Genomic DNA, 23,796 nt, shown 5'->3' with positions numbered 1-23,796 from the left:
GGCGGTGGAGAAGGCGGTAGACATTATCTATATATCTGCTTATCAGTGGCCGCTGCTTTCTTGCTTATTGATCGCCCATGAAACTTTAAGGGCAGATCCTACATAGTGGCTCCGCGGTCATGTTACTCATGTCATAGCCCTGGAGTACGAACTGTCTCGGGCTGGACATACATATGACCTAGATATACTGCACATAGCAGCTGGAAATCAAAGCGTGTCTATCTAGACTGCTTCAGACGGTTTACGTCACCCATAGCCAAGAGATGCCCCTCCTTGGCTTCTAGATCCGTTCCTTCCTCTCTACCTACTCACTTTTCCTCACTTTTCCTCATCACCAAGTGACTGCAAACTGACCAGGCTACCATTTTATTCTCACTCTATGATGGTTTTAGACTGCCTATAATGTCTCTGATATCCGCCTTTCGCCCGCGCTCAACGCGCGTTTCCTCTGCTCCTCCCAGGTCAGAGCCAAGGCAACGACGAGGCCGAAAGCCAAGCGTTGTTCAGGAGATTGACGGAGACACTGAGAGGGACGATGCGCACTCTATCATAACCCCTTCAAAACACACACCCAAAGCATTTCGGGCCTTGAAAGAGACGGTATCATCTGGTGGGCCTCTGCGCCCTTTCCGACTGATCAAGCAAGATATCCTGAATCTTCGCCGCCGCTATGCGTCAGACTGGAGAATCTTCAATCAGCTGATTTTTGCGAGCGCTGTCTATGTCTTTTTCACCAATCTCCTTCCTGGCATCACCTTTGCCAGTGACCTGTACGTTCTGACAGGCAAGAGCTATGGCGCGATTGAAGTCGTATTTAGCACTGGGCTTTCCGGCTTGATATTCTCTCTGTAAGCTCTTAGCACGGCTAATAATTGGCGAAGCAAGCCGTGCTGAACAAACCGTGTCTGCCAGGTTCTCAATTCAGCCATTGACCATCCTGGGTGTGACTGGCCCCTTTGCCGTCCTGGCAGAGAATATCTATGAACTATGCCGTGACGATTTCGATATTCCGTTTCTACCATTTATGGCCTGGTCCCTGATACATGCCGCATGGCTACACTATTTACTCGCCATAATCAATGCCCATGATTGGACTATGCGTTATGTAACGACATTTACCACCGAAATCTTCTCTCTCTTGAACAGTATCATCTATTTCCACAAGGCAATCCAAGAGCTAGAGAGAGCCCACGAGGCCCTTTCTTTTGCGGCTTTTCTCTATGCAATCATGGGGGCGGTTGGAACAATGCTACTTGCTATCTTCCTGTCTACTGCGGAAAGCTGGAAACCATTGTTCCATAGATACATTCGCATGGGTCTAGCAGAGTACGCAGCTGCAATCTCAATCATTGTGTTCATCGGGTTGCCGCATGTGGGCCAACTTGCTGATCTGGACAAGATGACCCTTCCTATTAGCGAATCCTTTAAGCCATCTTCGCCAGATCGGACCAGATTTATTGTCGAATTTTGGGAATTGCCCGTCCAATGGGTTTTCGCTGCCATTATCCCGGGAATTATCATCACTGTTCTTTTCTTCTTCGATCATGAAGTGAGCTCGATAATATGCACTATTGACCGTTATGGGACTAGAAAGCCGGGTGGATTTGCTTGGGATATCGTGCTTCTCGGCACCACCACGGCCCTGTGCGGGATCCTAGGGATCCCCCCGGCCAACGGACTGCTCCCCCAAGCGCCTCTCCACTCAGAGTCCCTGATGCATACAGAAAATGAACAACGTATCATTGTTGTTGACGGAGAAGAGAAGGTTGATGCATACGAGGTTAAGCGAGTTTATGAACAGCGCTGGTCAGCCTTCCTGCATGCGGGTGCTATCCTTTGCTTCGTCAGCCCTCCATTCATGAAAGTTCTTGGCTTGACACCTACAAGTGTCCTTGCAGGGTTATTCATGTTCATGGGTGAGCAGAGTCTAGCTGTGAAGTAAGTGCCTTCATCCATTCCTGTTCCCGTTCAAAGCTGACATGAGACACGGTAGTCCCATTCTATACCGGACTTTCTATCTGCTGACGCCCCCATCTGAACTGCCACCTTTGCCGCCGACACTGGCGAACAAGGATAGCAAGGATACACCCGATCCTGGCGAGAACCACAACTCGTCTCCTTCTTACATTCCAGTCCACATCTACACAGTCCTCCAGATCGTCATCACAGTAGTGATATTCATTGTTACCCTGACCCGAGCCGCGCCTGCTTTTCCGATTCTTATTGTTGCCTTGGTACCATTTCGCCTCCTGGCCATGAAGCGATGGTGGCCGCGCGAAGTACTCCGATTTGTTGATGCTTGGGCTTGTAAAGAGGGTACCCCCGAGGATGATGAAGACGCCAAAGCTCTTCAGTTTGAAGCGGCTGATGGGCCTAGCCATGGCCCTGATTCCTGCGGGGATGCACTTTTGTCAAGTGCGCAGGCCCATGGTTCTTCACCTCCTTCAGATACACGTGGTGTCCAGGCTCGGCTATCAAGCATTCGAGAAGATATGACTCAAGATTGGGTGGAGCTAAATGATATCCGACCGGATGCGGATGAGGAATTGGGGCGATGTGCCGAGAGGTGAATGGAGAGGTTTGCGAACGAGAGACGAGGATTGTCACCTGCCTGTGTACGCCACTCGCAACCTGCTGTATGAACCCGTTACTATTAAGTCTAGAGCAGTAGAAAATATATGCAATTGCCATCTTCTCGTGCTATATGTGCCTAACTAGTCTTGGTTCGATAAGCTTCGACTCACCATGACGTAGGAACATCTAAGCCCTACTTTTTGTCCAAATCAATGAGGCGGCACCCCATCAGTGACACTCCCATAAGGGCCAATCTCCCAGTTCCCTTCACAAGAATACTCAAACTGAGCTTTCTTTAGACTACCCTTCTGAATCTCCAAGAAAGTTCCCAGCTCACACCAGCCGTCATCCCTGTACTCACACTCATCAAAACTAGCATGTAGTGGCACAGTCCGCTGGTTGAGCATGAAATGAACATACCGCGTCTTACCCTTCCTCAATATATATGGTGAATCACCGGAGCTAGAGCGCTCAGCCCTAACCTCATGCGGAGCATCGATAATCTCAATGACTAACCGCCCTGCAAAAGGCGTAACCCTTTCCGCATAAAACTGCTGATGCCTCGGCGGCCCCGTCGGCGGGAGATACTCGGCAAACTGCGTGATCCCAAACGCCGACAGCGCAGCCAGGATACTCGCATCGTGACCAAAATCAAAGTATAGCGGCTGGTCGAGTGGGAAGGTAACCGGGTTCGTGTCGAGAGTTAGATTTGCGCTCGTCTGTCCGGCGAGGGCAGTGTCGTCAAGGAGGTGGCCCTGAACCCGCGCAAGGAACTCTTGCACCCAGGCAATTCCGGTGGCGCGACTGATGGGGCTTCCGAAGCCCATTAGGGAAGACGACATGATCGATGAGGCGTACGAGTATCCTTCCCACTCTTCATAGTCGAATAAAGCGCAGAAGGGGCTGTATCCGAAACTGACCGTTTCGTACGAGCAGAGAGTCTGCGCGTTGGCGCTGTCGGAGACTGTCCAGTTAAATTTGGGGCCTGCGAGCTTCTGCAAGATCTTGGTCTTGCGCTTTAGATAGGTGGCCTGCCATGTCTTCATTGCGTCGGTCTCGAGGCTGCCGAAGACCTGCGCGGCGTTTCTGCAAACAGACATGCCGGTTAGGGAGCTGTTGAATCCTGCTCCGGAGATGAGCTGCAGGATATTGGCGTGCTCATTCCATTCCAGACCGAAGAAGCCCGCTAGAAAGTTCTCTGCGCTCTTCAGGGCCCGATCGCTTGTTGTTGAACGCACGACGAGTTTAGAGGTGTTTTTGTATAGAGCGCCATAGTTGTAGAAGTGAAGAACGCCGCTCTCGAAGAGCTCTTGACGGCCTTTGGGAACGAGGATGTTTACACCTTGCTTCCAGGAATAGGCGTTGAGGAAGGAGAGGGCTCCGGTGAACTTGGTGCCCTTGGATGTCGCATTTGAGATGCGCTGCGCGAATTGGGCAATGGCTTCTGAGTCGGAAGGGTACCGGGACCCGTGCCGGTGAATCAGATGGACCTGGGATATGGTTGCTCCTTCGGGAAGAGGATATTCATCTACGCCGAATCCTTCTTCTGGAACGAAGAATGGGCTATGTAGCAATGGCGTCAGCAGCCATCCACTTGGCACATTGCTTTGATGGCAGCTTGGGTAGATACCTGAGATTACCCATCAGATGAAAGATATTCCGACCTCTTGCACCTTTGATAGGCTGCGACGTCTGCAACGGGTCATTGGCAACAAAGGTCTTTTGTCCAAAGTCGACGGGGTTCGTCTCCGCGAGAAGAGGCGCAGAGCCGGTCATGGTAACGCCTGTATAGCGTTAATAGGACAATATCATATATGAACAGGGTCAAGGGGCGACATACCTTCATAGCTTTGCGGTCTGGTCTGGAACCAATCTGGCTCTGTGGTCGAGGCCAGAGGGAGATCTGTAGCTGTTGGCCCTTCGACGGCGGCAGCGGCAGCGCCTGAGGCTACAGTAGCCAGGAGTAGACTCCACCAGTGCATTATCGAACTGTAGACCCTGAATTGAATAGACTGGAAGGGGCAGTGTTCACACCCGATCATCCAGGCTTAGGTGCCTACGAAGGCATTCTTATGCTTCCCTCGAGGATTATCTGAGCATGTAATCTCCTGATCGTAAGCATATACTTCCAAACTGCGCTTGAGATGGCGGGAAAATGTCTCGGCCGTTTAGTATCAAGGGTCCATAGATCTCCCGTTCTGGGCGCACGTGTGCAGCACATGTGGATCCTCTTGTATAAGCGATGTCCTCGACAGCTTCGCTTAGCTTTAGAACGTTTTATGCAGAGCTAAGCGATGTAAAAGGAGAAGGTTATTGGTTTCTCTTCCGGTAGTCCAGATGTGAGAGGTGAAGTGCCTTTATGTTCCTGGTCAAGAGATCCATCAACGGCGGGATGTATATGGGGTGGCGCAAAACGATTTCTATGCTCCAATAACATCAGAGTCCAAAATATCGCCCTCTTGAGGATTTTAAATTTGAATAATTGGAGTACATCAGGCGTGGACATTGCTAGAAGCCCATTAATCACTTATCCGTGTTCCATGCATAACAGCCACCTTCTGTGTGCACCAACCATTATGCAAGCCCTACTTTGTGCGTAGTGTCCGGGCACATCTATTTTAGAACCTCGAGCGTCTTCTCAAACGTATTTCTCTGCGCCCGCTGCCCTACCTCTCTGTGAACCCACGGTCAACGGCTTGGTCCACCCCGCCACTCTGGAACTCGCTGTGTGAGCTGGGAGGAGCAGAGGCACCAAGGACAAGGGTCGTCCCAACTTCTGCAGTCTGATCCTTGAGGCGGCGTAGAACGCGCATAATAAGAGGTGGCTTGGCCAAGTTGCGCTCCACATCGGTTGTACAGAGGCCAGGGTTTACAATGTTGATTACCCGGGGGAGGACCAGGCGTCTTCTGATTCTGTTTCAGGCGCGCGACAAGTTCGCGTCTGAAGAGATTTCGATTAGCTTCGTGGTTTGATACCTGTTTCATAGTTAGCACATGTTCCTCTTTGCGAAGGGGAGTGGTTTATAATCACCGTCGTTGCTGGCTGAATGACTCCTTCTCGTTTAACTTGAGGTAAACGTCCCGTTTAGTTCGGAAAACTTGGTAAGACGATATGCTTCGGAACCTACAGCCACGAGATGCGGCAGTGAGTCTGGAAGGAGGGCCTTTATCTCCTGAGGCTTTGACAACAGCAAGAGCGCCAGCAGGGATGTGTTTAGTACATTGACTTGGACAGCCTGCTCATAGCCTTCAACAAGCCTAAACCTAGGCGTATTAATGTCCGCATTCACCACTAGGACATCAACACGCGGTAATTCCGTCTCCATGCGCTCTGCAAAGGCAAAGATTGAAGCAGTGCGGTTCAAGGATGTGTCTGGAACCTTTGGCCAGCCATCTACGCTGGCTATAATCAGGGACGGAAACCCGACACAGATACAGGTGCTTCTTGACAGAGGCCTTGATATCACAGACGCCACTCTTATCCAGCTGGAGGCTGCAAGGGTCGTCCGTTCACGATTTTGTTCCACATAATGAGACCGTCATCAACATGTTGTTTGAGAATGGCCAGCACCCCCGACCACAACTGAATGAAGGGAGAGGGAATAGTGAAGCCTATATGAGTACAGCGGCATATTTAGGCAATACTGCATTGCTTCGGCGGCTGATAGACCGTGAGTTTGAGGGCAATATCACCTGGAAAGACCCTCGGCCTGATATCCTCTGTTATGCGGTATCGGCTTCGGACCACAAAGCTGCGGTACAGTCAGCTGGTTTGCTGCTTGGAAAGGGATATAGCAGTGCATGTTTTACTTCTGCGTTAGTTCAGGTCATTAGGGATGCGCACAAAGGCCATGAAGATGGAGCTTCTGTCCTCCCCGAACGCGGGGCACACCCCTGCAAGAACATTAAAAGTCACCAGAGTCCCTTAACAGCTGTCGCAGAGCGAGAATTCCCGAGTCTAAAACTGACCAGACCTCTCTTCCAAATGATTGACGCTCCTCTATTCCACTGGAAGAGTTCGGGCCAGAGCTCCAGTTAACTATCCATAGAGCCGAATGGCGGCAGAAGGAAGACCCTGCTTTTTTTGAATATGCTTCGGCGATATTATTGCCAAGAACGTTATCCTGTTTGAGTGTGCAGCACGATACAGATTTGCTTTTGCTCTGCCTAAGCATGGAGATCAGAACAAATCTAAAGATGCCAGCGCAGAGACGTAGATGGAGTATGTATGCGGATTACCCCACACGCTGCAAGTTGAAAAAGGAAATTTATGCGATTTCTCCCCGGTGGAGTTGATCTGACTGGGTCCAGCCCCATCGACCCGGATCCAGCGCAGTCAGTTGATGCCCGGGCCTCAATTGGATTACTAGTAATACATCGTAGTAAACACGTTCACTTTGCGACATTATCACTGTATATGTGCAAAGGTCGGCATTGTCGCCTGGGAAATGTCTGCATACTCGAAGCACCATTAAGAGACTCTTGGAGAGGAGGAGTACGTAGTACTCGCCGATATGTCACGCCGTGGTCTTGTCTGGATCGGCTGTAATCCGAGTCCCACCTCGAGTGACCTACCCCGCGTGTCTGCTCGCTTGCCTCAGTGACGATTGAGGACATTGGAAGCACTGTTCTGGTCACGGGCGGGTGGTTCTCTGACCCATAGGGATATTGCAAGCGCTACGGCAGGTATAAAGCGACCCAGGAGGCCTCGGTCAACCTCCGAAACACTTTCTTCAATACTTCTGGAAACCTCGCATGCTATCAAGATGGCTTTCTCAGTGCAAGGCAAAACAGCAATCGTGACTGGAGCAGGATCAGGTACGTTTGCCGTACTCTCGAGCATATACTAGGTGCTAATGATGGTGTAGGAATCAACCTGAGCTTCGCAAAGCAGCTTCTCGAGAGCGGATGCAATGTCCTCATTGCAGACTTGGGTCTCCGCCCCGAGGCCCAGGAGCTCGTCGACAAGTTTTCCAGCGGCAGCCCGCGAGCTGTGTTCCTACGCACAGACGTCACCGTGTGGAAGCAGCTCGAACAGATGTTCGTTGTTGCAGAAAAAGAGCTTGGCGAGGTCGATATCGTCTGTCCTGGAGCTGGTGTCTACGAGCCTGTAGGTTTCTTCTTCAGGTGGAGAGTACGCCCTTACTTACTTGTAAAAAGCACTGGAGCAACTTCTGGCGTCCTCCCGGATCTTCCGCAAGCCGCGACGCCCCGGACAGCGACCGCTATGCCTTGATAGACATCAACCTTACGCACCCAATCCGCACGACGCAGCTCGCAATCTCCCACTTCCTCCGCACAAGCGACAACTCTACCCGTCGTAAAGCGATCGTCCACATATCCAGTATCGCCGGCCAGAATCCCGCACTGGCAGCACCAATCTACGTCGCTACAAAACACGCAATCAACGGACTAGTGCGCTCGCTCGCGCAGCTCGATGCCAAGTGCGGGATCCGGGTCACAGCCGTGGCACCCGGTGTTATCAAGACGCCGCTCTGGACGGATCATCCGGAGAAGTTGAAGATGGTGGATGATAGTAAAGATGTGTGGGTGACGCCGGATGAGGTTGCGACAGTCATGTTGGCGCTCGTGCAGCAGGAGCGGGTTAGTCGGATCATTGGAGATGTGGAGGGAAAGGAGGGCGAGACGGTCTATCCGGTTAGTGGTGGGACTGTGTTGGAGGTTTCTAAAACAGTGAGGTCTGTGAGCCCGTATAACGATCCGGGCCCAGGCTTTGTAGCCGGCAATACAGTTTCGACGGCGCAGTCTGTCGAAGACGAGGTTTGGGAACTGCTGGGAGAGAAAGGATGGGGAGCGAAGCTATGAGAATCGTCAGACTGTTTCCGAAACTCTGGGCTGAAGAACTGAGTTCGAATCGGAAGTGAAGTTTTAGCCTTCAGAGGGTCGTACGTAATGATAATAATGGGAATGAGAGTTAATAGGAGTCCATGGAAATGAAGGGTGCAAGATGAGTTTAAGAGGCGGAGTTCCGAGGGTGACAGCTGGAGCCTGCCTGTCGGGTTGACTAATTTTGGGACTGGAGACTTCTGGGCGATGCAACTTTGTCTCAGTCATGCGTTTGTTCGCCTCTCTGTCTTCTTCTGTCACAATAACTCTCGACAGACCACTCTTCCGGGGCGCTTTCTGCGAGTCTGCGTGAGGTGGCTAGTATGTCGGGTCACCCTCGCCGATGCTTGACTTGAGTTGCTTTATCGCTCGCTTCGTTCATCCACCTTTATCAATTGCCCCCTCCGGTCGCATTTCACCACCACACTCACCTTCACCTTCATTCCACCATGCTGGACGATGAATCTGCAGTCGGGGTTGGCCCCGCCGATGGTATCAGATCTGGTTCGAGAAGGTATATGGACCCGAACGATTCGTTTCTCTCCTGTCGCGTGGTTGCTGATAAGGCCTAGGCGCGGAGGTAGAGGCAAGCAAAATCCGGGGATGCAGGGCCAGGCCAGTTGGCTGAGCTGTGTGATCAATCTGGTTAACACAAGTGAGTATCTGCTCAATGGTTTCTTTGCTTGCTTGAAACCCGTTCTAATTAGAATCTGTGTAGTTGTTGGAGCCGGTGTCCTCGCCATGCCTCTCGCCATCTCGCACATGGGTATCGCCCTCGGTACGTTCGTCATACTATGGTCCGGTGTAGCGGCTGGGTTCGGACTGTACCTTCAGTCACGATGCGCACAGTATCTCGACCGTGGAAATGCCTCGTTCTTCGCCCTCTCGCAAATGACCTACCCAAATGCCGCTGTCATCTTCGATGCCGCGATTGCGATCAAATGTTTCGGTGTCGGCGTTAGCTATCTCATCATTATCGGAGACTTAATGCCCGGGGTCGTCCAAGGATTTGTTGGAGGAGAACCGGCTTTTGATTTCTTGGTAGACCGCCATTTTTGGGTGACGGCCTTTATGTACGCGTTCTCTATATATCGGAATGTGGTAGGCTGTACTGACTAGACGCAGGTTGATTATCATTCCCCTTTCATATCTACGGCGGCTAGACTCGTTGAAGTACACTAGCGTTGCGGCCTTGGTTTCGATGGCCTATTTGGTGGTTTTGGTCGTGTATCACTTTATCATTGGAGACACGAAGGCGGACCGAGGGCCGATTCGTGTGATTCACTGGGCAGGGGCTGTTCCGACTCTTAGCAGCTTCCCGGTGATTGTGTTTGCTTTTACATGCCATCAGAATGTAGTTGCCTTCCCTGTGAGCAACAGTGATTGTTCCAGATGCTAACGCGATACAGATGTTCTCAATATTGAACGAAATCCAGAATAACAGTCACTTTAGAACGACTGCTGTTGTCTTCGCCAGTATCGGAAGCTCCGCTACGACCTACATTCTTGTTGCTATTACTGGGTACCTCTCCTTTGGAAATAGCGTTGGTGGAAACATTGTGGGCATGTACCCGCCAGGGTTGTGGGCCACCATTGGACGAGCCGCTATTGTTATCCTCGTCATGTTTTCCTACCCCCTTCAATGCCACCCATGCAGGGCCTCAGTCGACGCCGTGCTTCGCTGGAGACCGCGACCCTCTGCAAGTACTAACGAGGGCTCTCCCCATCGTCACCCGCTCCTTCCTGGCGTCCCACGAGGGGCCCGGACCCAAGAAGCCATGAGCGACCTCCGCTTCTCCATAATCACAACCTCAATCCTCATCCTGAGCTACATCGTTGCCATGACTGTCTCCTCCCTCGAGGCCGTTTTGGCATATGTCGGCAGCACAGGGAGTACCAGCATCAGCTTCATCCTTCCGGGTATATTCTACTACAAGATCTCCGCCCCCGATTCACCAACGCACCAGCGCTTGATGAAAGAGGACGACGAGGCCGAGGATGGCTATGTTTCGGGTGCCAGTGATGCGGATGATAGCAGCGCCCAGGCTCGGCCTCTTACTGAGAGTGGTATTCTCCGCCGGCACACCCGCTCCTGGCGCCGAGATTTGTTGCGAAAACTGAGTCTTGGGCTCGTTATCTACGGTGTCGTTGTCATGGTTACTTGCCTGATTACGAATTCTGTTTTCCTTGCTACCAGCTAGATCTTGGGTCGTGGTCACATCTAGATCGCTAGACGATCACATCACGTCTTCTTTGTCTCCCAGTCCTTTCTTTCTTTTTCCCTTTTCAGGTTATTTGTCTCTCTTTTTCTCTCTACTCCTCTTAACGTTCTGGCGTTCTTGCTCCTCTTCTCATTGATTTTGGCTTTTCCTGAGTATATAGAGCCGGCCTTGTGATTTTGGTATATCATTGCCAGGGCGTTGGCGTTGTGGGTTCCATCATTTTATTACTCTACGCCATGCTATGCTATGCTATTCCGTTCTATTCCTTACCAACGATATGCCGAGGACTATACGATACGTTGGGGTGCAGAAGTGTTGTCGTAGATTTGAACGAAGTTGTTGGATGTGATAATCTATCTTATTTGCGTCTATCTTTCTATTCTCCCCTTCTTTGGTCTCAATTCCATAGATCGGACTCTCTCATAGAGCATGGAAGGTCTTCACAGAACACTCTCAGGTAAAGGAAGCTATCTAGCTGTCTGTGGGAGGATAATTCTAGATCCGTATCCATTTTGAACCGTAAATTATATGTAGATCATAAATCATATGCATGAAATAATCGTGGCAGCACAATTAAGCCACTCGTGACTCGAACACGACCGTTTCCCATGAATGGTTAGAATGCAGTGTCTAACCCAGCAATGCTGGCCACGCCAGATCCAGCTTTGCGGTCTTATTGGGTATCATCCGACGGAATCTCCTCTTCAATCGCATCCTCGTCCTTATATGGCCTCGTGTCTCCCGAGTCCTCTTCATCACTCGTGTCCTCCGGCGACTCCGGTGCGCCATGCGCAACGGTAGCACCGGACATCTCGCCGGGCCGCTTCTTGCGCTGGAAGTCCTGCGCGTGCGCGGAGGCGAGCATCGTCCCGACGCGCGAGAGCGCCCGCGGCCGAAGTGACGCGCCGGGCGTGGACGGCGTCCCGTGCTCGACGTCTGGCGGAACGACGACGCCCAGTGTCGGCGGGGAGATGGGGAGGGAGGTGCGTGGGTCTTGGGCGTGGAGTGGTTCGGGTGGTGGGGGTTGGTCTGCGGGGCCGTCTGGGGTGGAGAGGGCGTAGGGGAGGGGCACGTCGCGCGAGGCGCGGAAGAGGATGACGTTTGTGCAGTGTTCGTTTTCGACACGGAAGATGGTCCACATGCCTCTGCGGCAGATCTCGGAGAAGGAGACGACGAAGGAGAGGACGGCGGAATGTTGAATGTCGTGGGCGAAGATGGCGTAGAAGATCCAGTTGAAGCGGATGATTACGTCAAGGGCCATGGCGAGGTAGTAGACCCAGACGCGGCGGAAGGCGAGTGTCTCGCGGAGGAGCGGATGTTTGGCGTAGACGTTGCCCAAGCTCCAGTCCATTACAAGGTCCCAGACAGAGCAGTAGACAGCATTCAGGAGGGCGAAGGTGATGAAGGGGGCCTGGAAGCGGGTTACTTTGTCGATGCGGTACATGCTCAGCGTGGCGTAGTACAGGACTCCAAACATGTATTTGCCAAAGTTCAGCAAGTGTGGGAAGACGTTCTTCGTGTCGACGTATCGGCGAATGCATTGAAAGGCGCGCCATATAGATGGGAGAGTAGTGAAAAAACCGAGTAGTCGTGAATGAGACGAGTTACATTGTGGGGGCTCGCCCCAATGTTTCGCATATAGACAGAAAAATAACGCAATGTTCTATCGAATGTCAGTGTTTAGGCTTTTGAATGAGCTTGTAGATGTGTACTCACGCCCATTGCATATGTCTGGGAACAATACATATCACCCAGGAAGAAATCACGGAACTCAACTGGGTATAGACCTGCCAGCAGGAGACGCCACTGCTTCGTTTAGTAGGGATAATCTATGTAGCATTGGTGTACTCACATTTGAATACGCCCACCACTTGCGACTGCGGTGATATAAGATCCGCGCGGGCAAAAACAGCACAATGACAGTCAAACCTATCAACACGACTGGCCAGTAAACATACATGTCATTGACTGACAAGAAGTTAAGCCACATGATGAGACCTAATATAAACAAGAAAAAGCAAGGAAGCTGTAACACAATTAGTACTAGCTATGATGTCAAGGAGGATTACATACCTCTGTCAGCTGGCGCCAGTCCAAGGCATGTCTAGTGTCGTATTCGAAGACGAAAACATAGTTTATCTTGGTCTTGTTCCAGACCATGCAGTCTACACAAAATAGCAAGAAATGGAAAACAACGAGGAAATAGCCTCCGTAAATCTGAACACGTTAGACAACGGCACAAAAAATCTTTGTGTGGTGACAAACCTGCAGTAAATAGCTGGTATGTACTCCTAGGGCAGAATCCTCGTCCTCAAGACGTTGACTCGCATAGATCAAGCCTTGGATGGCGAATAGGAGCCCAGCCATCGATAAGAGTCCGCAGCGGAAGGTATTTGGCGAGTAATCGCCAGATTTCCTTAGAGTAAGGCGCAGTTTGGAGGCCGCTATCTTTCGCTTGCCGCCTTCAAAGTAACGAGCGTATAAGTCTTCCGCTGTAGCCAGCAGACTTTCTGTCACTTCGCTCTGTACGAACCACGCTTTGTTGACTCTCTCCGACATATATCGCATTGACGGTCGTGTGTCGACGACCTTGTCATATTTCTTGTTGATTTTGCGAAAAGCAGTTCTGTTAAGATAGGCATATGACTTCAGGAGCTCTACGCCACGGTAGAACTCTTGCAGAGCATACTTGAGTTTTCTCTTTGCGGACCGATACGGGACCTCTGATTTGGGAAGCTGTTCCTCTTCTGGCTGACGCGCAAAATCCCTACGCCTGATGATAACCTCAGGATCCTGTGGTTGCGCGCCCGCAGGCGTAGCCAGCGCGGCTAGTGCCTTTGAGTTCTTGCCAATCCGTCTCCCAGCAAAAGCGTCTTTAAGTCGGCGGCTGCTTAGCGTGCTGGAAGGCTTAGAAGACGGGTGCTCAGCATCGCGGTCACGATATCTCCTGACATGACGAACTTCCTGGGTACGCTGATCCCTCATAGTGTGCAGCTGTTCTCGAATTATCCTCAAGCGTTCAGTTGCCTCGCGCTCCTTCATCTGGTAGAATGACTCGATCTTGGCCAGCTCGCCATCAAGAAAGGCAAAGAACTCGTCCTGCTTACGTTCGAACTCTGTGCGTTGGTCACTCTGTGCGAGCTTCTCCGGTGATTCGCCAGAAGACAAAACGCGCTTGATAAGGCGAGACTTTCTTCGACCTGATGTTCCTGAGACGGCATTTTTGTTCTTTGCGTCCCCGGAGGTGACTGGTTGGTTTATCGAAGAATTGCGATGCGGGTTGTCCCTAAGAGCGGACCTATTGCTCACTTGTGGGGAAATAACGGGCGATGGTGTTTTTGGAGCATTTTGACCGCCGAGATTCCCTTCCGACCAGCGGACATCCTCATCGTAATCTAATGCGGGATCAGGTAGCTCTAGCGAAGCTACGTCTGATGTTCCACCTTGCTGAGGAGGTGATGCGACGATACTCCCATAGCTTCCAACCACGGCAGAAAACCGAGATCCTGGCACACGCAGGGGCTGACGCTCGTGCCGCTGACCGGGTGTAGATCGCGAAGTAAGGCTGGGACTCTTTACAGCAAGGTGGTCTGTATCCGCCCCTTCAAATCGTTTCTCGGCCCGGCGAAATGAAGCAGAACGCTGGGAGCCGCTGGCGGGTGTCGCCGAGTTCTCGCCTTGGTCAGGGAGGGGACGCTGCTGAAGAGAGGGGTGATTGGGCGTTCGGTTTGCTTTTTGGATGGCGCGCGCTATTGCCTTGACTTTCTTTTTTCCGACCTGAGACAGCAAAGAGATTAGTGCCAAGAACGACGCAAAGCTCAAGAAGGATGAGGGCTCCGTTTCATAGCAAAATCGAACCTTGTAGTCTAAATATTTGGCCCGCCACTCTGGAACCAGCTCATGTTCCAATTCTCTGTAACGCCGAGAGATCAGCCAAACGTGCGTCAAGTGTCAATGCAGGGAGGGAGATAATCAGGGGTTTACTTACTTGGCAAATTTCATCCTGCGGGAGAGGGGCCGGGGCTTAGCATGATACTGTAGCTTCGAGGGAGCAAACGAGGGGAGCCCGGTAGATTTTAAATTGATCTTGCAAACTTCCGATCTCGAACAAAGGTCGCGTGGGCGCCAAAGAAAGTGGGTGTGGTTAAAAAATTGGCAATGGATTTAGCGCTATCTCGACATAACCGGGGTCTGGAACTGTATCTCAACACGCCGGACGGCTTGCTTTGCGGTCAATGCGGAAGACATGCGCCAGTGGTGGGGTTGTTGCAACTGCAGCTTGCAGTATCCTGCTGACGAGCTAAAGAAGACTTGCCAATTTTTGCAAAGAATCAAAAACCCCAAGAATCGAACAAGATTCATCGAAAAGTTAAATCGAATACTTCCAGATGACAGGATTCTACCGATAGGGCAGGCGACCTGCAAAGAGTCGCGACTTTCTGGGCGTGGGCTTGGGTTGCTTGGCAGGTTCGGCTGGCGTTCGTCATCATTCGCCCTGGGGAGAGCCCAAGCACGTGGGGGACGCCGTTGCTGCGATTGCACCTGGGCAAGCACGTCGAATTTCTGTGCCACTGGGCCACACTGGCTTAGCCGGAGAAATTCTCCCATATTGGTTACACCACAAGATTCGCCCCAGAATTTGCCTCTTTGAGACAAACATTTTGGTTTGGCCTATCATCCATGCGGTCATTATTATTGCCTCAGGCGTCGGCAAAGAAGTACTGACGTCAGCGTGAAGTGCGTCGACTCCAGGGCTCCAAGCAACTGGATTGCATGGAATTCTCCTACAGCTGACCCCTTACCTGCGATGGCCCACGGAAGAGTCAGGAAGACAGAATCGGGGAATTGCTGTATGTGATCAACAAATGATAACCACAGATCCTGCCTGACAGGGCGGAATCCGACATAACTCCGTGTTAGAGTAGGTATCTATCGTTGCGTCTGTTACTGCAACTCGACCTCCGTATCCCACGATGAGGACACAGGTAATTATAATGTCTGCACGTTTTTCAGCTGAGCTATCTACACCATGATTATTGGCTGACAGTGTCTCAGGACCGTGCCCAGGCACTTATGGAGAATGTGCAGTCAAGCCCAAACGTGGTAGCACACCACTACCCATGCAGAACATGCAAGCTATCCTTGGCGTGTCCGCGTGAGCATTCAGAGTACCTATATTTCTTTGGTTGTTCGGATGGCATCGTGACTTGGTACTTCGATTGGAAGTCGGCGCAAATCCGATAGGCCATGGAGGAAGCGTCTACCTATGTATCTATCACATTAGGTTCGGAGGAGAGCTCCTGCAATGTCTCCTGCAGGCTGAGGCGCTAACATGTTGGTTCTATAGCTGAGGCTCGGCGCAGCTGAGACTGTGCGTCTCGCTATGCATCTTTCAAAGAGGACCTTGACGTGTCCGTAAGGCGTACGCTGTACAATATACGGTGTAGCTTGGGCTTATGTAGGCATCGAAACACCCCCACTTCCAGTATCCTTGCTTTTTCTGTGACTGTGGATTTCCGATGCTTACCAAAGCTTGATGCCGAGCTGGCCACTGGACCATGGGTTGAGTGAATCGAGTTGCTATAGAAGGAGAAACCATGCGAACGAGCTTGATGCGGCTGGAGATTCGATTGTCGCGTCGGCTAATCAAACCGTCTCTATCGTTGGAGGATGTCCTATAGGTAGCCGCTATAGAGGGCAATGGGCATAACGTTGCATTCCACACCGACTCGTACACTTATTGGTAAGTTCAACAACCATGTGGCCGTGTCGAGTCCTACTGTCCTAGCACCAGACAAAGGATGTTCTCACCTTCTAGAACATAGATCCTGCAGCGCAGCTCACCATTAAATGGTTCCATTGACTTCGTAGATAAGTGTCTTCTTATCTGCATCTTGCCCAAACAATCATTTAAGCGGTCTGAGAAGATATGAAGTACTTGTTCAACAATTCAACGATCTGAAGAGAACGAACAATTGGCTTGGCCGGGTCTTGTTGAATATCTCTCTACGCAACCTGGCCTGATGCTCATTCCTAACGATTCACTAGCATACGTGTTGTATGACTGACATTTAATAAGCCTAATCCACATATGCTCAGCAAGAGATGTGCAGTTTCAGCTATTATTAAGGTGTGGGCGTGCCTGCTCAGCAAATAAAGGCGGGCTGCATGCGGGAGGTGGCCAGTCGCAGGATGGAAGCGTCACGATCATGGCCTCGGAGTAATTGGAGCACAAGACTATAAGAAATTCAAAGCTCATCATCAATGCCGTCAATAATGTATAGACCTAATTGACAAGAGGAGAATTAAAGCAAATCAAGACCCAGACAGAGGACTGAAATTGAGCGCCCGCCAGCCAACCGGATCGGCGGCCAGCTCCACTCGCACTCCCCGGGCGACCTTCTGCGTCTCCTTCTCCTCCCTTTTGACTCTCGGCCTCCAGACTGTCTCAGTCTCTTAGACACATCTTCGCGTCCATCTCATCCTCTTTATCTCCTTCTCTCCTTCTGAGTGAGTCTCCTTCTATTCAGAGATTCTCTGATCGCATGGCCCTCATCATCGTCCTACGATAAGTCCTCTCAGCGTTCAGCTCCGGATTTGGATCATCTCGCCCCCATCTGGTCGGTGTCCTTCCCTGCCTCAGGCTGAGGTCGCCGTTTCATCAGCCCTCACCTCTTCCGTCAGCTCAGACAACTCCCCTTATAAAAATCTAGTCGAAGGTCGTTTTGTTCTCAACTCTCGACACCATTCTGCCTTCGCACTCCCGTCGCTGTCTAGATTCGCAGCACGACCTCCCCGCTCGGAGTGAGACCATGGCTTCGCCGGATCACGCGCAGCCGGAGGGTCCAGGCCCTGCCACCACCGCTACTACTGATTCGATATCTGGTGCTCCCAGCTCCTCGCAACCCATTCCCGCCTCAACCCTGGAAGTCAGCAATAGTGCGATCACCACTTCGCCCGCAACCGCCCCGCAGGACACTCCAGCGACGGATCTCCCAGATACGGGGACCACGGGTCAAACCGATAGTACCGCACCCGCTCCCCCGCAACCAACCAATACAGAAGCTGCTCCCACGATAGTTCTTCCCTCAGAAACAGATGAGCAGAAGGGAGCAACACCAACGGCTCCAGAGTTATCATCCGAGGCGTCAGCCAAGGAGCCGGAAGAGTCTGGTCCATCGTTGACAATTGTTCTCCTATTGATTACCGGCACGCGACATCCTTTCAAGATCGATGCGAACTATTTGCGGAAACGAGAAGTCAGTGTGGAAAACAATGATCCCTTTGCCATGAGCGTGTATACCCTCAAAGAGTTGATCTGGAGGGCATGGCAGGAAGGTATGAGACGAGCTTCATGGTCCAATGAAATGCATTCCACTGACTGATTTACCGTAGATTGGGAACCCCGGCCTTCATCTCCTAGCTCTATCCGATTAATCTCATTCGGGAAATTGCTTGACGATAAATCTCCACTTTCAGGTATGTGATGTTCTACTCTATCACGGTTACACTAGACATGTCGCTAAATATATTCTAGACTCTAAGTTCAGCCAAGACGCTCCAAATGTAGTGCACATGACAGTCAAACCACAAGAAATTGTGGACGAAGAGGATGCAAAGGGCACCAAAGCTCAGTACTCTCGTGACCGAGAGGCTAGCGAGCGGAGCCCAAGATGTCGCTGCGTTATTCAATGAAGGAGGGAACTTTGCGTGCCCATCCATAGACTTGATTTGCTTTTCGCCAACCCGGACGTGGCCCGAGTCCCAGGCCACTGTTCACTTAACGACCTCTAGGTGAAAGCTTGAGGTATCAGCTTGCTCAAGCGCGGTACCTATCATATCCCAACCGATCGCCTTTGATGCTGGAAGTCGTCTCTCATCTATCAATCCAACACTACTATCACCGTGGTACGCCGACATGAGACGCCATATCTCATTAAATTTCTGGCGGATTAACCTTCCTTGCAGCACCTGCCGTGCGTCATCAACAATCGGAACTGTCAAGCATCTGTCCTTATGCACTTCCATGATCGACTCGACTCGACTCGAATACTTGTCATTGATACTTTATATACCCCTTTCCCTCCCGTGTTTCTGCTTTTCTTTCACACATATCTCCTGGTTTGTCGAGGTTTTCTTTGCTCCCAATCATATATCCTGTCTCGTTTCCTTGATCCATTAAGGCAATTCTTCAGCATGTTCTTCATCTCGTTGGGCTCTCATTTCTTTGTTTCTGTGTCATCTACATCTCCTCTTCTATATTGTTTACCACTGGCCTCGCTGGCCAATGTACGTTGGGTTTTTTTGGGACATTTGCAGATCCGCGACACCTCGACTGGGACGTACCTAGCTCTACTTGGACTAAGGTCATGTTGCCTGTTCTTGCGGCTATTGCACCGGTCTTATGAGGATAACTCTTTCAATCCATTCCGGTGGGACAAGGATTTCGTGCTAGATATTTGCACAATCAACTCAAAGACTACCCGGACAGCAGCTCACTGTATACATCACGTACTTAATAGGGTAGCCTATTGGAACACGGCCCATATTTACCATAGTCAAAGTATGAACGGCTATCCAGTCCTAACGTAGGATCCTATAGGTGCCGTGATACACATTACAGAGCGGGCTTGGAGCGGGTTTCGATCTAGTTGTGATTTATTCACCAATGTATCGTGGAGAACATGCGTGGATGACTCAAATGATCAATCAGTTCGTAAGAGTCCACATTCCTGTCAGACAAGAAAACGCCGAACCACGCACGCCCTTAATCCATCCGCAGCCGCTTCTCCATCTCGTCGTGGAAAGTAGGTGGCTCTCTGAACTCGTCTCCTGCAAGTGAGAGTAAAGTTAGCAATCCACTCTCTCATTCAAATTATACATATATCCACAATTGAGTGAAACCAAAGAAGAGAAAAGGTGAACAAACCCAAAAACACATCCTCCCACGCAACCTCCGCATCCCTCCCCCCAAGCACAAGGATATCCTCATGGACATTCCCCGCCTTGTTTCCACCTAGCACAGCAGGCCTAAACGTGCCATCACGCACAATCTTCAGCTCCATTCCGCGGCGGACGGGTTCCGCGATTCCATACGCACGACGCAGCGACTCCATCTTCAGCGCATCCTGCGTTTGGCGCCAGGCGAGGAGGCGCGCTTCGAGGGGGTGTGTGGACGTGGTTGGACCGGTTGCTGAGGAGGGCGGGCCTCGGGGTGCTTGGAGGGTTATGTTGTTGCGGAGGGTGTCGGGGAGACCGGGGGCTGAGGGGGCGCCTTTTGAGACTTGGGATGATGGGACGCGGGACGTGGTATTTGTTGTTGAGGTTGGGTGGGAGGCGGGAGGGGCGATTCGGAGGGACTGATTAAGAGTATTAGTTATGGATGGTTCTTGGGTTGAAAGGTAAGGTTGGATGTTGGATGAGGTTGGGCCGGGATTCGTGCTGGTTGTAAAGGACTGACCATTGTGAATGATTATCGGTCTATTGAGATGTATTGATTATCCTGGCGTAGAAGTTTGGATGCAATGTTTTATGTTGCGAGAAAGTTGAAGGAGATATGTTGGAGAGAGAGTCAGTTGAAGTCGTAATAGCTCTATCGGCCAGTCAGCGAAGGCAGCTCCAGAATGGCGCGGCACTCCCAGCTCCTCGGGCGGACCCAGGCAGACCAGCCCCGCAAGGGCCATATCACGTGACATTTATCGCGGAGGAAATTATCACCAACACGCTCAACCAACAACCTCACTCTCCAGTCGAATTGCCCACACCGATCCCGCCTCCATACACAACAATGCCGTCCTTATTCTCGCCGCTGGTCCTCCGCACATTGCGGACACTAATCACGCGCCCGACCCTCCCCGCAAGAATCACCAAACCCACCGCTCGATTCCAGGCCGTCTTCCGCACACCCGCCGCCGCGCAAGTACTCACCAAGCCCTCCTCCCTCATCAGACACTTCACAACATCTCCCTTTCGCCAAGCCACATACAACCAAGTCCGCAAGGGCTGCCGAACCACACAAGCTGCCCGGCGCTCTCGGTCGCCGGCGCTCGTTGGCCGCGCGCAGATGAAGGGTGTCTGCTTGAAGACGGGCATCACGAAGCCGAAGAAGCCGAACTCCGGTGAGAGAAAGACGGCAAGAATTAGGTTGAGCAGTGGGAAGGTGGTTTCGTGTATTATCCCTGGTGAAGGTTTGTCTTACCCTGCTCTGCCTTCGTGCCTATGGCGCTTGGCCCCAAGCTGCCTGTGGGCTGGTAGATGAGAACTATGCTAACAGAGTCAGGCCACAATGTCCAGCAGCACAGTGTCGTTCTTGTCCGCGGAGGCAGAGCGCCGGATTGTCCCGGTGTTAAGTACCATCTCATCCGTGGAGCGATGGATCTGGTATGATTCTCCCCTATTTCTCCTCGCTTTTCAGTTTCCAATTGGTTCTAACCATGACTTTGTAGGGAGGTGTCTCGGCTCGGTTGACTAGCCGATCCAAGTATGGTACTAAGAAGCCCAAGCGGGACTAGACATCTGATCGTGGCATCGACATGACCTGTCTTCTTTAATGGCGCTGTTGTATTATCTAAACGGGATCTCGTTTTCTATATCTGTACAAGTATTACTTTTATTCCCAGCTGTGCTAGAATTTTGTTTGAATTTCTTTCTCCTTAGATATTGTATTTTACAAAGTATAGGAATGTACATCTATAGAACAGTCAAAGCCAAACCCCCTAGCCGAAGCCTCTCTTTATATAGATCAACCCGGAGAGCCTATTTATAACCCAAATGCCCGTAAAAACCGAGATTCGCATGTACGCCATCGATATGTGCAAGAGACAGCTAAGTAACCTGATGACGCCAAAAACTATGCATCGTGAGAGATATAATCAAGTAGGGCCCAAGCCATAGGATAGAATCGGCGTCCCCAGGCGAGCGAGAGAACTTTTCAGGTATGTCGTGGCAAGATGTGGTAAGGTTTACCGTGACATCCGTAACCTTTCTCTCTCCCATTCTCTTTTCTCCTCCTGATACCGCTCCCAGAGGGTTTGGCCTTGCAGGTATATACCCCGAACCGTGATAAGTGCCTGTGCTCGTGCTCGCGGGTTGATGGCAACAGCAATGATACAAGCAATGTTTGCAAATAGCAACACGAATCCAAAGATCGCTAGCCAACTGTACTCATCCACCCCTGCTGGCAAGGGGATTTCGTTCGCCTTGAAGTAGCGCGAAAGACCTGGACAAGGTACAAGGTTAGTCGACTTTAGCAAAGGTCGTTGATATTCCGAAAAGGCTTACATGAATGGGGCTTCCAGTCAAAATTGCCGTATGGGTCACAGCTACATCGGAGGTCCTTTCTCAATTGCTCGTCTGGAGGGCAATGGGTGAACGGCATGTGGTAGTAAGCGATTTCATCCCAAAAATGAATTTGCTCCTTGTTGAGGAGGAGTCCAGCGGCGATCGAGTGGACAGGAGCATCGCCCCATCTCTCGTAAAAGAAGCCGCCTTGCCGGTCTAGGGCTTCAAAGTAGTCCATGTATGCTTTGGACCGTAGCCAATCCAGGCTCCCAATCTCGAAATTTGACCACTGCCAGATTAGCAGGAGTGTTAGCTTCGGTAACAAAGCTGCCCGGGTTGACACTTACAAAATGGCAACTGTTGTAGGTCTTGCCCTTGTCGTCGCTCAAAAAGCGCATCAAGTTTCGCTCGCTGATGTGTTGCGGGTAATCATTCATGAACTGCTTCACGCCATCCCAGAGGGTCGGAATCGTCCCTGGGTACTCATACATACTGATCACAAAGCTATACTTCTTGTCGTTTTCCTTCATGAACAGGAAGGGGTCATAGGGTATATCGCAAAAGAGCTCCACTCCAGGCTCCACGCGCCAGTAGTACTCATAGTTCTGCATCAGAGAATGGCGGAAGAAGAACCCGGACTCATATCGGCACATGTGTCGGTAGCTCTCAGAGTGACCGTAGATGATCTTCTGCTCTTTCATTTCTTCCCGCACCTGCCGTGCTCTATCCTGATCGATCCACTCGGGATACGACCAATGCTCCGGGGGTATCTCGCCATAGTGCGTAGTCCCGGACACCAGGGAGCTCGTGATGCGCTTGAATTCGTCATCGAATGGTTTATCGTTCAAGAAGACCCAATCATAGTGAAATTTATTGTTGAATCGGTCCTCCACCTGCCGGATTGCTTGAGAGATTTCCCAAATGTCCGTATTTCGTGCCAAAGTCACGAATGTCGCATTTGCTCGACCACCGGGGTGAGCGGCCGCGAAACGCATGACCTCACTGCTCGACTGCGCATGATGTGTTTGTCCTGAGGTGTCTGCTGAGTGACCATCGGAGGGCGGAGATGGCGTTGACGTTGGGAGATGGAGAGGCCTCCTCGTGAGGAAGAAAAAGGCTAATCCCTGTGTTCGATCCAGGGGTCAGCGAGGCTGCATATTTCAGTCCCAGAAGAAACTGACCACAACAGCGAGAATAAGATACCGCACATACTTCCCCTGCGTTGGCGGCATTCTGTATGGGCGTGCTCTCGGAGCACGGGAATCACCTCTGCAGGTATACGGCCAATGCGGATTGCGCGGACCTGGGTGAACGTTCTGGCTGGGGGGTCAATGTTTGCAGCGACGTTTTGGAATCTGGTTTAGCTATTGGAGATCGAAAAGCTGCCGATTAGCGCGATCCTATGGCGAACGAGCGCGACAACTGCGGTTGCGACGGCGGAGGGCTTGGTCGATAAGCTTCTGGACGTCGGATCAATTGCTAGAAGCCGCGGTCAGACTCCGAAAGCGAGGTTCTATAGAGCTATAGACCACCGGCGTAGTTTGCCTTGTTACCACGCATCCAGCGATGAGCGCGATATTTTGGACACTGAGCAAATGCAGCGAATTGGCCTCTTTCAACGGTGCTGGGAACTGAACAATTAACGTTGATTGGCGGGGCGCGATTGCAGTGCTTTGCCTGGTAGGTAGATAGAATTATTTGCAGCGTCGATACAGGTTCTGACAGTGGGTCCGAAAACCATCTCCTTAGACATGGTAGTACTCAAATCTTTAAACGTAAGGTCTATACAAGCAATTACGCTTTTCCTAGGCTTGTCGACGACCTCTTGCTATTACAAACGTTGCCTGAGGCATAAAGCGTCCAGAGTGTATCT

At 51.3% G+C, this 23,796-nt stretch overlaps 10 protein-coding genes across 10 annotated transcripts; 5 read left to right on the top strand and 5 right to left on the bottom strand.

Annotated features, from left to right (window-relative positions):
- The first annotated feature begins 78 nt into the window (after window positions 1-78).
- Window positions 79-2,698, top strand: BJX68DRAFT_234845 (uncharacterized protein). Its single transcript, XM_071039806.1, has 3 exons — window positions 79-848; window positions 913-1,938; window positions 1,994-2,698. The coding sequence occupies exons 1-3, from the start codon at window positions 403-405 to the stop codon at window positions 2,568-2,570; spliced, it is 2,049 nt and encodes a 682-aa protein (XP_070900146.1). The 5' UTR covers window positions 79-402; the 3' UTR covers window positions 2,571-2,698.
- Window positions 2,699-2,783: 85 nt separating this feature from the next.
- BJX68DRAFT_265678 (histidine phosphatase family protein) lies at window positions 2,784-4,556 on the bottom strand (the record flags this gene model as incomplete). The annotated part of the gene is made up of 3 exons (XM_071045300.1): window positions 2,784-4,137; window positions 4,205-4,358; window positions 4,415-4,556. The coding sequence occupies 3 exons, from the start codon at window positions 4,554-4,556 to the stop codon at window positions 2,784-2,786; spliced, it is 1,650 nt and encodes a 549-aa protein (XP_070900145.1).
- Window positions 4,557-7,340: 2,784 nt separating this feature from the next.
- BJX68DRAFT_254531 (putative amino acid transporter) lies at window positions 7,341-10,622 on the top strand (the record flags this gene model as incomplete). Its single annotated transcript, XM_071042897.1, has 7 exons — window positions 7,341-7,392; window positions 7,443-7,684; window positions 7,735-8,339; window positions 8,994-9,076; window positions 9,140-9,494; window positions 9,547-9,775; window positions 9,831-10,622. The coding sequence occupies 7 exons, from the start codon at window positions 7,341-7,343 to the stop codon at window positions 10,620-10,622; spliced, it is 2,358 nt and encodes a 785-aa protein (XP_070900144.1).
- Window positions 10,623-11,149: 527 nt separating this feature from the next.
- On the bottom strand, window positions 11,150-12,751 carry BJX68DRAFT_59668 (EXS domain-containing protein). Its single transcript, XM_071049469.1, has 3 exons — window positions 12,496-12,751; window positions 12,360-12,449; window positions 11,150-12,306 (listed from the first exon to the last, which is right to left on the bottom strand). The coding sequence occupies exons 1-3, from the start codon at window positions 12,631-12,633 to the stop codon at window positions 11,317-11,319; spliced, it is 1,218 nt and encodes a 405-aa protein (XP_070900143.1). The 5' UTR covers window positions 12,634-12,751; the 3' UTR covers window positions 11,150-11,316.
- BJX68DRAFT_59667 (SPX domain-containing protein) lies at window positions 12,752-14,760 on the bottom strand. Its single transcript, XM_071049468.1, has 3 exons — window positions 14,632-14,760; window positions 14,502-14,556; window positions 12,752-14,420 (listed from the first exon to the last, which is right to left on the bottom strand). The coding sequence occupies exons 1-3, from the start codon at window positions 14,643-14,645 to the stop codon at window positions 12,870-12,872; spliced, it is 1,620 nt and encodes a 539-aa protein (XP_070900142.1). The 5' UTR covers window positions 14,646-14,760; the 3' UTR covers window positions 12,752-12,869.
- Window positions 14,761-17,455: 2,695 nt separating this feature from the next.
- BJX68DRAFT_265674 (uncharacterized protein) lies at window positions 17,456-18,338 on the top strand (the record flags this gene model as incomplete). Its single annotated transcript, XM_071045299.1, has 3 exons — window positions 17,456-17,981; window positions 18,039-18,122; window positions 18,181-18,338. The coding sequence occupies 3 exons, from the start codon at window positions 17,456-17,458 to the stop codon at window positions 18,336-18,338; spliced, it is 768 nt and encodes a 255-aa protein (XP_070900141.1).
- Window positions 18,339-18,469: 131 nt separating this feature from the next.
- Window positions 18,470-19,294, top strand: BJX68DRAFT_59524 (uncharacterized protein). The gene is made up of 2 exons (XM_071049467.1): window positions 18,470-18,551; window positions 18,612-19,294. Exon 2 carries the CDS (start codon window positions 18,660-18,662, stop codon window positions 19,233-19,235), a length of 576 nt encoding a protein of 191 aa, XP_070900140.1. The 5' UTR covers window positions 18,470-18,551; window positions 18,612-18,659; the 3' UTR covers window positions 19,236-19,294.
- A 58-nt stretch (window positions 19,295-19,352) lies between these two features.
- On the bottom strand, window positions 19,353-20,326 carry BJX68DRAFT_265673 (proteasome maturation protein; the record flags this gene model as incomplete). The annotated part of the gene is made up of 3 exons (XM_071045298.1): window positions 19,353-19,475; window positions 19,535-20,002; window positions 20,279-20,326. The coding sequence occupies 3 exons, from the start codon at window positions 20,324-20,326 to the stop codon at window positions 19,353-19,355; spliced, it is 639 nt and encodes a 212-aa protein (XP_070900139.1).
- Window positions 20,327-20,430: 104 nt separating this feature from the next.
- BJX68DRAFT_265672 (mitochondrial 37S ribosomal protein uS12m) lies at window positions 20,431-21,154 on the top strand (the record flags this gene model as incomplete). Its single annotated transcript, XM_071045297.1, has 3 exons — window positions 20,431-20,830; window positions 20,923-21,023; window positions 21,089-21,154. 3 exons carry the CDS (start codon window positions 20,431-20,433, stop codon window positions 21,152-21,154), a joined length of 567 nt encoding a protein of 188 aa, XP_070900138.1.
- Window positions 21,155-21,352: 198 nt separating this feature from the next.
- BJX68DRAFT_234825 (glycosyltransferase family 15 protein) lies at window positions 21,353-23,618 on the bottom strand. Its single transcript, XM_071039805.1, has 4 exons — window positions 23,105-23,618; window positions 22,271-23,047; window positions 21,924-22,212; window positions 21,353-21,861 (listed from the first exon to the last, which is right to left on the bottom strand). Exons 1-4 carry the CDS (start codon window positions 23,153-23,155, stop codon window positions 21,605-21,607), a joined length of 1,374 nt encoding a protein of 457 aa, XP_070900137.1. The 5' UTR covers window positions 23,156-23,618; the 3' UTR covers window positions 21,353-21,604.
- Window positions 23,619-23,796: the final 178 nt, after the last annotated feature.

The sequence above is a fragment of the Aspergillus pseudodeflectus genome (assembly GCF_044049435.1).
Source record: "Aspergillus pseudodeflectus strain CBS 756.74 chromosome Unknown BJX68scaffold_16, whole genome shotgun sequence".
Taxonomy (NCBI): domain Eukaryota; kingdom Fungi; phylum Ascomycota; class Eurotiomycetes; order Eurotiales; family Aspergillaceae; genus Aspergillus; species Aspergillus pseudodeflectus.
This window is presented reverse-complemented; position numbering and strand designations above follow the sequence as displayed.

Coding starts and splice junctions, on each gene's coding strand:
- BJX68DRAFT_234845 (XM_071039806.1), top strand. CDS start 403: ATGTCTCTGATATCCGCCTTTCGCCCGCGCTCAACGCGCGTTTCCTCT. Junction 849..912: donor TCCGGCTTGATATTCTCTCT/GTAAGCTCTTAG, acceptor CGTGTCTGCCAG/GTTCTCAATTCAGCCATTGA. Junction 1,939..1,993: donor GAGCAGAGTCTAGCTGTGAA/GTAAGTGCCTTC, acceptor GAGACACGGTAG/TCCCATTCTATACCGGACTT.
- BJX68DRAFT_59668 (XM_071049469.1), bottom strand. CDS start 12,633: ATGTGGCTTAACTTCTTGTCAGTCAATGACATGTATGTTTACTGGCCA. Junction 12,450..12,495: donor AGTGGTGGGCGTATTCAAAT/GTGAGTACACCA, acceptor TAAACGAAGCAG/TGGCGTCTCCTGCTGGCAGG. Junction 12,307..12,359: donor CCCAGACATATGCAATGGGC/GTGAGTACACAT, acceptor GACATTCGATAG/AACATTGCGTTATTTTTCTG.
- BJX68DRAFT_59667 (XM_071049468.1), bottom strand. Junction 14,421..14,501: donor CCAAATATTTAGACTACAAG/GTTCGATTTTGC, acceptor TTGCTGTCTCAG/GTCGGAAAAAAGAAAGTCAA.
- BJX68DRAFT_59524 (XM_071049467.1), top strand. CDS start 18,660: ATGCACTTCCATGATCGACTCGACTCGACTCGAATACTTGTCATTGAT.
- BJX68DRAFT_234825 (XM_071039805.1), bottom strand. CDS start 23,155: ATGCCGCCAACGCAGGGGAAGTATGTGCGGTATCTTATTCTCGCTGTT. Junction 23,048..23,104: donor ATCTTATTCTCGCTGTTGTG/GTCAGTTTCTTC, acceptor GATCGAACACAG/GGATTAGCCTTTTTCTTCCT. Junction 21,862..21,923: donor TGACTGGAAGCCCCATTCAT/GTAAGCCTTTTC, acceptor TACCTTGTCCAG/GTCTTTCGCGCTACTTCAAG.